General features: G+C 48.6%; 1 protein-coding gene across 1 annotated transcript; it reads left to right on the plus strand.

Annotated features, from left to right (window-relative positions):
- Window positions 1-261: 261 nt before the first annotated feature.
- On the plus strand, window positions 262-3,293 carry LOC119283553 (scarecrow-like protein 3). The gene is made up of 2 exons (XM_037563044.1): window positions 262-639; window positions 2,018-3,293. The coding sequence occupies exons 1-2, from the start codon at window positions 262-264 to the stop codon at window positions 2,978-2,980; spliced, it is 1,341 nt and encodes a 446-aa protein (XP_037418941.1). The 3' UTR covers window positions 2,981-3,293.
- The last annotated feature ends 8,945 nt before the right edge of the window (window positions 3,294-12,238 follow it).

Consider the following 12,238-nt stretch of genomic DNA (forward strand, 5'->3'; position numbering starts at 1 on the left):
TCAATATGCCAATACTTTGCCTTTAACGTGGATATTTCCAAATTCGTTCCAACAGACACAGTAAAAACTTCTTAGCTTGTTGCTGTTGGCTCAATTATGTCTTAGACACGCAATCCTATGTATGTCTTGGACACGCTATCCTATAAATGTAGCAGTGCCAACAACCAGAGGAGTTGATCCAGCTAAGACACCCAAGTAAGCACTAGTTCCTAGCTACGTCCTGTATGAACACAGCAATCCTTCCTCAAGAAGGCAGAAACGATGCACGGGCTATGTGCGCACGAGCAGGGCACGGTCGATGACCTGGCGCACCTTGGCCCGGCCTTGTACGAGTGCATGGCGCATGTGATCGAAGGATCTTTTGAGAAGACTGACCGCAGCCTTAGGAAGATCAGAAAGCTCGCCTCTTTAGTGGACGGGCCACTGCAGCGCCTGTCCATGATAATCGCCGACAGCTTAGCCCGCCGCCTTCTATGCCCCATCCAGGGCTTTGCTGCTGCCCTTATCGATCCGTCTCGCTACCTCGAGCAGGCCTGCCTCCGGTCTGCCCGCGAGAACTTCGCCAGCATCAGCCCCTACCTCAGCACTGGCTTTGTCACTATTAACCGGGCTATGCTGGAGCAAGTCCAGGATCAAAAGGTCACACTCTACTTTAATTTTGCTTAAAGATGCAAAAAACATTTCACGTTATATGTGGCTGTCTAGATATATTTACAGCTATTTTTCCTGACTTAGTTTGGATTTGTTGTTCTTCCTGAATGTGATATGGCATGTCTAATCTAGCTAAGTTAGTCCTTTACTTCACCCGCAAAAAAAAGTTGGTTCTTTTCTTATAGGATTATATAGAAGATTCAGAATCGCCGTTATTTAATGTATGTGTTATGTATTACTGGTTTAGCATGCCAATTTTAGTCAGTACATTGGTAAGCAATTTTTTCCATCTTGTAAAATGTTTTGTTGAGCTATCTGTTGAACAGTTAATAATATGCGGAATTGAGGATTAGATCCCAGGATCATCAATAGTTGATGGGAATGAAAATCCAACTTAGGTACAGTGCTTATTAGTACCTGAAAGTTTTTTCCCTGAGATGGTAATATTTGAAGATTCTTACTCCCTCCATCTCACTTAGAGGGCATCACAATTTGTTTGGTAAGACCAAGGACAGCGAGCTGGATGTAATCTGGGGTGAAATTTGGATTGAAATGCCCCTAATCAAACATACAACCACAGTTAATTTATTTCGTTTTGGAAGCCCTGGGTCTGAAATGTTATGTGAATTTTTTTTAAAATACTTATATTAATTTTGGCTCCTTTTGTGACTATATATTTTCTAGTAAACTAGTTTAAAGCCACGTTCTCTTAGGTTCACTGGTTCAATATCACAATATGTGCCTGTATTTACATTGAAAATGGACTTGTATAGGTCAGCAACTCTAAACACATATAGTGTGTGCTTTTTCTTAACTTATAACCTCTCTAGTTATAACCAGGTCCAAGATATAAAATATGTTGAGTTCCTCTTGAATTATTAGAGATTTTTTGGATTCCCTCCTCTTCTGATCAGATATAATTTCTCTAGTTATGTTACTCGATCGATTTGCACCATCAAAATCAGGTCCGATCAAATAGAGTATAAAAACATTCTTGTTTTTCTCAATGAATTAGAGAATTTTTCAGATTTACTCCAGTCCTGATTTCAGGATTGTTGTGGTGCCTCTAATGTTACACCTGGTTTATATGTGTATATAGATAGCATATACTGTTACCACAATATTGATATCCTTAAATAATGTCTCAAATTATGATGCATGTTTGAATAAAAAAAATACTTCATGGAGAGTAAGAGGAATCTACATCCAAGCTTGACGCTTTGAGTTTCTTACTCTATTATACGCAATATTGGTTCTACCAACAAGGCCAGGTTTTCTGTGCTATTGTCCTGTGATATATTTATGACCACTTTGTATGCATCACAAGCTTGAGAACTTCTGAATTCTGATGATGCTGGCACTGCAGGTTGTCCGAATTGTTGACTTGTCCTGCTCAACCACCCACCCGTGGCAGTGGCTCAAGATTCTTCACGATTTCCATGGCCGCCCTGGGGGCCCGCCCGAACTACGTTTAACTGTCGTCCATGAAGACAGTGAGTTCCTGGACAACATGCAGGCGCTCCTGTGTAGGCAAGCTGCTAACCTCAAGCTATGCTTTTATTTCGACAAGGTGATTGGCAAACTCGAGACATTGGACTTCAGCAATCTCCGTGAGATCCTGAAAATAAACTTTGGTGAGGCGGTTGTGATCAGCTGCGCTCTGCAGATGCATCGCCTCCTTGCGGTTGATGACAGCGTAAGCCGCGACGGCATTGCTCAGCTCCAGCAAATGGCAAACATGGCTCGGCTTAAGCAAATGGCCTGCTCAGCATGCAGTCCGGCATCGACACTGAACTATCCGCAGACACCATCCCCTCAACGCCAGATACCAAGCCTGCTGGTGAGCTTCCTCTCTGCCATCCGTGCCCTTGAGCCGAAGATCATTGTGATGATGGAGCAAGACGCGGACCACAATGCCCCGCTGTTCCACGATCGGTTCACCAAGACAGTCGACTACTACGCCGCCCTCTTCGATAGCCTCAATGCGGTGGATTCAGCCAGCCCGCAGAGGGCGCGCGTGGAGAGGGTGCTCCTTGGCGAGGAGATAAAGAATATACTGGTATGCGAGGGGGTCCAAAGGCTTGAGCGGCATGAGAAGCTGAGCCAGTGGGAAATGCACATGCAGCGTTGCGAGGTTGACCATGTGCCCCTCAGCTTTGAAGCCATCAGGGAGGGCAAAGAGAGGCTGATGAGCTACGGATTGAAACAATGCAAGAGCGATGAAGACAATGCCGACCTTCTGCTGTGCTGGGGTGCAACTCGTCTGTACTCCATCTCAGCCTGGAGGCCACACAGCTCGAACGCGGCGCCAAATAAAGTGGCTGTCTAGCGCAGTAGGTCTCCAAGTTCATGGTGATTTCTGGAGCTGCGGAGAAGAAGCTGGTGCTTAGGGTATGCTTGAATGGCAACTCAAATTGATTGGTGCGAAGCTTAGGTATGTAGAGATGAAAGTGATGTGCTATTTTCTGGAGAACTATTACCAAACTGATTTGAATCGTCAGAGATGCCGATCCATTCATAATACATTCTTGGATCCATGTCCATATTGTCGTACGTTTACCCTGCCTTCATCAAAATTGGGTTTTCCAGTTTGGATATGGTTTAGGGTGTATTTTTTCTATGTTATTCATCATCTTCAGTTGACCGGCTGAAAGAGAGCAGAGTTGGTTTTGGAGTTGCAAAGAAGCATAGTAAGATGGGAGAGGCATACATTCTTGTGGTTGCCTGCTTCGATATGCCATATGTTTTCCTTGAATTAGGAATATACCCAGTGTGATCCTCCTTGTCTTTTCCTGCATAAAAGTATGTATGCAAATTTGTTGACCAGAAATAAGCACTGGATGTAAAAGGATGCAGTACATGATGTGGTCAAATTCTGGTGAGCACTCCAAGAACACCACCTTGGTATCACCTGCCGTTTGTAAATTCGAACAAATCCAAATTGTCGACTCTCCTTTCTGGTTTAAAAAATGCCAAGCGTATCTCTAGATCGACAGCTTGACCAATTTAACACGAGCTATATGTCACAAAAAATATATCATTAGAAACTTCAAATGTTAGATTTTCTAAGAGTAAAATGCACTGGCGTTACTTGAACTTGGGAAGAAAGCACACTTTGATCACTGTACTTCAAAATACGGCCAATACGGTCACTCAATACGTCTACACGTGATTGTACGGTCACTGTTCACCGTACGCCACTCGTCGCCCCTCCATTTGACCACTTGTTGACCAATCCGAGGCGACAACTGGCGCTCGCGGGGGGTTCCGCGGCATTTTTACAGGGAAACCCTTGGGTGGCTCCGTAATTCCTCCTATCTCCTTGTCTATTCGGCGTCGATCATAACGAAAGGGGAAGCGGTGAAAGGGGAGGAGGGCGATCGTCGGCGGCAGCGCACCACCACCACCGGAGTCATCGCACAAGGGCGAGAGGCGCCGCGCAGGCGCCGCGCATCTCATCGCAGGAGCTGTTTTGTCGGGATGTCGCCTGTTCGTCGCCCCGATGGTGCTCCGCCGCCCAACTACAGTAAGCCCTCACCTCGCCCCTCCATGGTTCTTGCGCTGTAAGCTGTAGGGTCGAAATTTAGAGGTGGGCATTGTGGATGGTGTGCTTGCTAGTCAGATATGCCCATCTGTACTTTGAAGATTTGCCTAGGGTTTTCGACCGCGATTTGGTGGTTTGAGCGTATAGGGTTTTGGGTTTGGAGAAAGGTGCTATCTTTTGTTGCATGTTGAAGATGCTGGTTGTATAGGTGAATTTGATACTCAAAGGTGCTTGCTTGCATCTATTTCTTGCAGATTATGTAGAACAGAAATTCTGAAACTCTGTTCTGCTCTGTTTTGATGTATGCAGATAAGCGTAGTAGGAAGTTTTCCGTTAAGTTTAACCATGGTGGTTATTTTCTTGGGCAAGGCAGCAACCGTTCCTATGTCAATGGTCATGAATTGTGGTATGATGAAGTAGATGCAGATACTTGGTCTCCAATCATGGTTGAAAACCTAGTTGAAGAGATAGGATGGGAGATGATAGGCAGGATGAAGGTATATTACTGCATTCCCATTCTGTCAATCGACATGAATGGGTTAAGAGAAATCATAGGAGATAGGGACACAGATTAGATGCTCACATTTGTGTCACTAGGGCATTACTCATTTAGTTTGTACCTTGACCATGAAGACAGTTTGAATGCAAATGTGACTAAAGATGATGTGGTCAATTTCCCAATAAGGCAGCTACCTGAAGTGCTTAGTGACGAAGCTATGTACCTAGGGTAGGGTCATGGACCTGTCCAAACTGCCCTACCCAAGGACATCACTAGAAGAAATTGCCTTTCAATCGACTTGGAGGTGTTCCACTCGGCAGACTCGAAGACACTCGACCAAGAAGCGATCACTCGACCAAGACCAAACCACTCGACGGCCAGGAGACCTAAAGGCACTCCTCATGCTAACAGTCGGTTATTAAGTAGCCTTTATGGTCATCATAGCACTTTATTAAGGGTGTTACCAGTAACACCCGACCTTAATGTATTTAAAACCCTGCATAACTGAGGGCCGGAGGGGTCCGACAAACTCTATATAAGCCACCCCCCTCCTCAGTGTAAAGGGTTCGCACCCCTGTAAACCATACGCGCATAATCCAGTCGACCGCCTCCGGGCTCCGAGACGTAGGGCTATTACTTCCTCCGAGAAGGGACTGAACTCGTAAACCTCGTGTGCTTACAACTTCTCCATAGCTAAGATCTTGCCTCTCCATACTTACCCCCCTACATTACTGTCAGACTTAGAACCACGACAGTTGGCGCCCACCTTGGGGCTGGTGTTTTAGCGATTTGTTGGAGGAGTTGCGATCTTTTCCGATCCAAATCATCATGGTTTCTGGCGGAGTTTTGGTGGAGGGCCGCGAGATCCGTCTCGGCGCGCTCACGTTCATCGCCGACGACTCCGCTTGGCTTCAGGAGGCTCTGCTCGACGTGGACGCACTCCCCGCCTGCGGAGCAACGCACTTTAGCGCGTGCGTCCGCGACGTTCTCTTGCGGCAACCGTCGACCCCCTACCGGTCGGCTCATGTGTTGTCCTTCCTCCCTGTTTCCCGCCGGCGCAAGCGCTCCGGTCGGTCGAGACTTCAGCGGTGGGTGAGACACGCGGTGGCACGCCAGTCGGCCACCCCTCAAGTCGCGGCGATCGAGCCTGATGAATCCCTCTACGACATGTTCGATCTGTCGACTGGCACTACAGAGACCGCATCCGAGTGCGACAGCAGTGATCCGGCGGCGGAGGTTCTGATGGTCGATGGACCGCCCAGTCCTCCCGGTTTTCCCTGCACCGACGGAGGCGCAGGTGGAGGCGACCCGTCGCGTCCCCATGAGGAATATCTCCCCGAGCCTCTCACATCGCTGCAGAGAGAAGAACTCTGTCGCCGGAACATGGACGCACTGCACACTCCTATCGTCGGAGAAACCCCCTAGGCTCGTGCCTTGGAGGACGCGCGCCTGGCAAACTTGGCCGAGCGCGCTCGACTGGAGAACCTCCAGCGAGCACTCAACGAGCGTGCGCGACAACGGGTTCCCGAATCCAGTCGACGTCAGCTCTTTCCGCCCCTGCAGGTATATCGAACTCCGATTCAGAATTTAGCAGCTGCAGCCCGTATAGCAGAGTCGATTCAGCCTTCCCAGTCGGAGGCTGGCAGAGGCTTGCTGCAGATCAGAGCGTTACTCTGGGCAGCAGGAGACCAGAATTCCGCTGTTTCTTAGTCGCGGAACAGGATTCACAGCAGATCCGTTGCTGCAGACACAGTCCAATCGGCTCATAGCCCAAGATCGCCCCCGAGGCGTGAGGGACGTGGGGACCGGCGTAATCAGTACGGGAACCATGAGCAATATGACCACCGATTCGATCGTGACGATCGACGTCGAGTGCCCACCCCTCCCCCGAGGAGCGGGTCATATGCGCCTCGACAGCAGGATGACATGCGCCCTCGTACTGTTGGGCGAAGGATTCCAGTCGACTCCAGGGAGCCAGGCTTTGATGCGAGATCCATTCTCGTTCAAGGTTTGGTCGACAGGAACAGAGCTCACCGAGAAGGTCATGACAGAGATGCACCTACCAACAGTAGAGCACATGCTTCGAGGCCAGAGTGCTTTAGTAGAGCCATCAGGGCCGCTGTGATTCCTCCCAACTTCAGGTTGGCGACTGGAGTCAGTAAGTTCACTGGTGAGTCCAAGCCCGATACTTGGCTTGAAGACTACCGAGTGGCCGTCCAGATTGGCGGCGGCAATGACGAAGTGGCCATGAAGCACCTGCCTCTCATGTTAGAGGGCTCGGCCAGAGCGTGGATGAACCAGTTAGCACCCAGTAGTATTTACACTTGGGAAGATCTCGCCCGAGTGTTTGTCACCACATTCGAAGGAACATGCAAGTGACCGGCAGGGCTAACAGAACTGCGGTCTTGCGTGCAGAAGCCGAATGAAACTTTGAGGGATTACATCCAGAGATGGATCACGTTACATCACACGGTGGAGAATGTTCCTGACCACCAAGCAGTCTGTGCCTCAAAGAAGGTGTCAAGTACAGAGAACTGAATCTGAAATTCGGTCGGACCGGAGATATGTCTCTGAATCGGATGATGGAAATTGCCACCAAGTACGCTAATGGTGAAGATGAGGATCGACTCAGGAGTGGCAAGCTCAAGTCAGTCGCCCAAGAAACCGGAGGAAATTCCAATCGGAAACAGAAGCGGAAAGCCGAGCCAGCTGCTCCTGGGGAAGCCTTGGCTGTAACCCAAGGAAAGTTTAAAGGGAAACCCAAAGGACCTTGGAACCCCAAGAAAGTTAAAGACCAGGACGGAAATGATGTGTTGGATTTGCCATGTCTCGTCCACACCAAGAAAGATGAAGAGGGTAATTTCATTTACCCGAAACATACCACTCGACAGTGTCGACTCTTGATCTAGCAGTTCCAGGGCAAGCAGCCCAAAGATAAGGAAAAGTAGTCGGACAAAGTTGAGGACAAGGAAGATAGTGACGATGGATACCCCCAGGTCAATTCCACCATGATGATTTTTGCTGATGTTGAAAGCAAAAGTCGACTGAAAGTTATCAACCGAGAGGTGAATATGGTTGCTCCGGCGACACCCAGTTATCTAAAGTGGTCTCGGACTGCCATAACATTCGACCGGTCCGATCACCCAACGCACATCGCCACCCCTGGTAGGCAAGCTTTGGTGGTCGACCCAGTTGTTGAAGGCACTCGACTGACCAAAGTCTTGATGGATGGTGGCAGTGGTTTGAACATATTATATGCTGAGACATTGAAAGGGATGGGCATTCCGATGTCCAGACTAAGTACCAGCAACATGAGTTTCCATGGAGTTATTCCTGGGAAGAAGGCTGAATCACTCGGTCAGATTGCTCTTGATGTGGTTTTCGGTGATTCCAAGAATTACTGTAAAGAAAAGTTGACGTTTGAAGTTGTAGACTTCCAGAGTGCCTATCACGCTATTTTGGGCAGGCCGGCTTATGCACGCTTCATGGCCCGACCGTGTTATGTGTATCTCAAGTTGAAGATGCCTGGCCCCAAAGGTGTGATCACTATTACGGGCAATCGGAAGAAAGCGAAAGAATGTTTTCAGAAAGGTTCAAAGATCGCTGATGCTCAGATGGCGGTGGTGGAGCTGCAGGAATACCAGAAGACTACAGACCCGAGTGATTTGTTGTGAACCAAGAAGCCCGCCACAGAATCAGCTTTTCAGTCGTCTGGCGAAACGAAGATAGCTCACATCCACCCGACCGATCCCAGCGCTGCTCCAACTCATATCTCAACAACACTCGACTCCAAATAGGAAGAAGCGCTCATCCAGTTCCTCCGTGAGAACTGGGACATTTTCGCATGGAAGCCTTCTGACATGCCGGGTGTTCCCAGGGAGCTGGCTGAGTACCACCTAAGAGTCGACTCAAAAGTAAAACCTGTCAAGGAACAGCTCCGATGGTCCGCCGTCCAGAAGAGAAAGGCTATTGGCGAAGAGGTGGCTCGGCTCTTAGCAGCGGAGTTCATTCGAGAAATCTACCACTCCGAGTGGCTCGCCAACGTTGTCATGGTCCCCAAGAAGGACAAGTCACTTCGCATGTGCATTGACTTTAAACATATCAATCGGGCCTGCCCGAAAGATCATTTTCCTCTCCCCCGCATTGATCAGATAGTCGACTCGACTGCGGGATGTGAGCGACTGTCTTTTTTAGAGCTTATTCCAGGTACCATCAGATCCGTCTATATGGACCTGACGAGATCAAAACAGCTTTCATCACTCCATTCGGGTGCTTCTGTTATGTTACCATGCCATTCGGCCTCAAGAATGTCGGAGCCACATTCATGAGGATGATTCAGAAGTGTTTGCTCACTCAAATCAGTCGGAATGTGGAAGCATACATGGATGACATTGTGGTCAAGTCACGGAAGGGTTCCGACCTGCTGGCTGACCTTGCTGAAACCTTTGCCAACCTCAGGAGGTATGATATCAAGCTTAATCCATCAAAGTGCACATTCGGAGTTCCTGGCGGAAAATTACTCAGGTTTCTCGTTTCCGAACGGGGAATCGATGCCAATCCAGAAAAAGTCGGTACTATACTCCGAATGAAAAGTCATGTGCGAGTGCACGACGTCCAGAAGCTTACTGGTTGCTTGGCCGCTTTAAGTTGATTCATATCCCGTCTCGGTGAAAAGGCATTGCCTCTTTACCGATTGATGAAGAAATCCGACAAGTTCGAGTGGACTCCCGAAGCTGATGCAGCATTTGCAGAGCTCAAAGCTCTGCTCTCCACCCAGCCGGTGCTTGCTGCCCCAATCAGCAAGGAGCCTTTGCTGCTTTACATCGCAGCCACGGGACAAGTCGTCAGTATGGTACTTACGGTCGAGCGGGAAGAAGAAGGAAAAGCCTTCAAAGTTCAGCGCCCAGTATATTATATTTCTGAAGTTTTGACCCCGTCAAAGCAAAGATATCCTCATTATCAGAAGCTCGTATATGGGATTTATATGACCACAAAGTAAGTTGCTCACTACTTCTATGATCATTCCATTACAGTCATCAGCGACGCTCCGTTGTCAGAGATCGTGCATAACAGAGATGCAACTGGTCGAGTGGCAAAATGGGCGATTGAGCTCCTTCCTCTAGATATCAAGTTTGAGGCAAAGAAGGCTATCAAGTCCCAGGCAATAGCAGATTTCGTCGCCGAGTGGATTGGACAGCAACTGCCGACTTAGGTTCACTCGGAGCATTGGACCATGTTCTTCGACGGTTCCAAAATGCTGAATGGTTCCGGTGCCGGGGTGGTGTTGGTATCCCCCCGAGGAGATAAGCTCAGATATGTTCTTCAAATCCACTTTGATTCCTCCAATAACGAGGCGGAATATGAAGCACTTTTATATGGGTTGCGCATGGCCATTTCACTCGGCGTCCGTCGCCTCATGGTCTATGGCGACTCAGATTTGGTGGTTAATCAGGTGATGAAGGAATGGGACGTCAGAAGTCCAGCCATGACTGGTTATTGCAATGCAGTGAGAAAGCTGGAGAAGAAATTCGAGGGGTTAAAGCTTCATCACATACCCCGACTGAAAAATCAAGAAGCTGATGATTTGGCAAAAATAGGTTCCAAAAGAGAAGCCATTCCTAGCAATATGTTTTTGGAACACATCCACACACCATCAGTTCAGGAGGATCCCTTCACTGAAGAGGCCCCGCAGCCAAAAAGCGCCACAGATCTGACTGAAGTTGAAGTTCCAGCTGTGGTCGACCTAATCATGGAGGTCTTGGTCATCACTCCCGACTGGACAGTACCGTACATCGCGTACATCTTAAGGAAAGAACTCCCAGAGGACGAAGAAGAGGCTCGACAGATCGTCCGTCGATCCAAGGCCTTTATAGTCATAAAGGGGCAGTTGTATAGGGAAAGCGTGACTGGAGTCAGTCAGAAGTGTATAACACCAGAAGAAGGTCAGATGATCCTTGATGATATCCACTCGGGGACCTATGGACATCATGCGTCCTCTTGGACCATTGTGGCTAAAGCATACCGAGCGGGAATCTACTGGCCAAGGGCCAATGAAATGGCAAAAGAGATAGTCGACAAATGTGAAGGATGTCAGTATTACTCAAATATGTCACACAAGCCCGCGTCAGCTCTGAAAACACTTCCACTCGTCTAGCCCTTCGTTGTTTGGGGGCTGGACATGGTTGGACCACTGAAAACGGGCAGGAGCGGCTTCACTCATGTGCTAGTAGCAGTCGACAAGTTCACCAAATGGATTGAAGCTAAGCCTATCAAGAATCTTGATGCTTGCACTGCTATCAGTTTCATCAGAGAGTTGATATTCAGATATGGAGTTCTGTACAACATCATCACTGACAATGGGTCAAACTTCGATTCCGACAAATTCAGGGCCTTTTGCACCTCTCAGGGCACACGAGTCGACTATGCTTCGATCGCTCACCCTCAGTCGAATGGACAGGCGGAAAGAGCAAACGGCCTAATTCTCAAAGGACTGAAACCTCGATTGATGCGCGATCTCAAGCACGCAGCAGGTGCATGGGTTGACGAGCTTCCATTAGTTCTTTGGGGATTGAGGATGACCCCGAACCGATCGACCGGAAGAACCCCATTCTTTCTGGTCTATGGAGCCGAAGCAGTCTTGCCGAGTGACATGCTTCACAACGCCCCTCAAGTCGAGCTCTACTCTGAAGAAGAAGCAGAACAAGCCCGGCAGGACGCAGTCGACCTCCTGGAAGAAGAAAGAGAAATGGCCATGATCCGATCAACCATCTATCAGCAAGACCTGCGTCGATTCCATGCCAGAAATGTGAAGAGTCGAGCCTTCCAAGAAGGAGACTTAGTCCTCCGAGTCGATCATCAGAAACCACACAAACTCGCTCCTACTTGGGAAGGCCCCTTCATAGTCACCAGAGTCCTCCACAATGGAGCGTATCATCTCTATAATGTCGATCGCCAGATTGATGAGCCACGAGCCTGGAATGCGGAGCTTCTCCGCCCCTTTTACACTTGAATTCTCACTCGGATGAGATGTAATAAGAAAAAACTCCTTTAGTTTATTTATCAAAGACAAGAGCGTTATAATTTTCTCAGCGATTGTTATTGTTTTTGTTTGCGTAAGAAATCCCCCAGTGGGTGGCTTAGCTGTGAATCCGCTTCGCCTAAGTTTGTAAAAATAATTTCCTACCGAGTGGTGAGCCAGCCTCACCCTCGGGGGCTTAGCTGCGAACCAGTTTCGCCTAAGTATTTGAAAATCCTACCGAGTGGAGAGCAATCCTCCCACTCGGAGGCTTAGCTGCAGTCCACTACTCGCCTAAGTCTTCTCACTCGGAGACTTAGCTACAGTCCGGCACTAGCCTAAGTTTGAAAAAATCCTACCGAGTGGAGAGCAATCCTCCCACTCGGGGGCTTAGCTGCAGTCCAGTACTCGCCTAAGTTTTCTCACTTGGAGACTTAGCTGCAGTCCGGCACTCGCCTAAGTTTGAAAAAAATCCTACCGAGTGGAGAGCAACCCTCCCACTCGGGGGCTTAGGTGCAGTCCATTACTC

This window comes from Triticum dicoccoides, chromosome 4A (assembly GCF_002162155.2).
Source record: "Triticum dicoccoides isolate Atlit2015 ecotype Zavitan chromosome 4A, WEW_v2.0, whole genome shotgun sequence".
In the NCBI taxonomy this organism is placed as follows: domain Eukaryota; kingdom Viridiplantae; phylum Streptophyta; class Magnoliopsida; order Poales; family Poaceae; genus Triticum; species Triticum dicoccoides.

Bases quoted from the DNA above. Each gene is read 5' to 3' on its own strand.
- LOC119283553 (XM_037563044.1), top strand. From the start codon at position 262: ATGCACGGGCTATGTGCGCACGAGCAGGGCACGGTCGATGACCTGGCG. The intron at 640-2,017 runs GTCACACTCTAC...CTGGCACTGCAG, and splicing joins AGCAAGTCCAGGATCAAAAG to GTTGTCCGAATTGTTGACTT.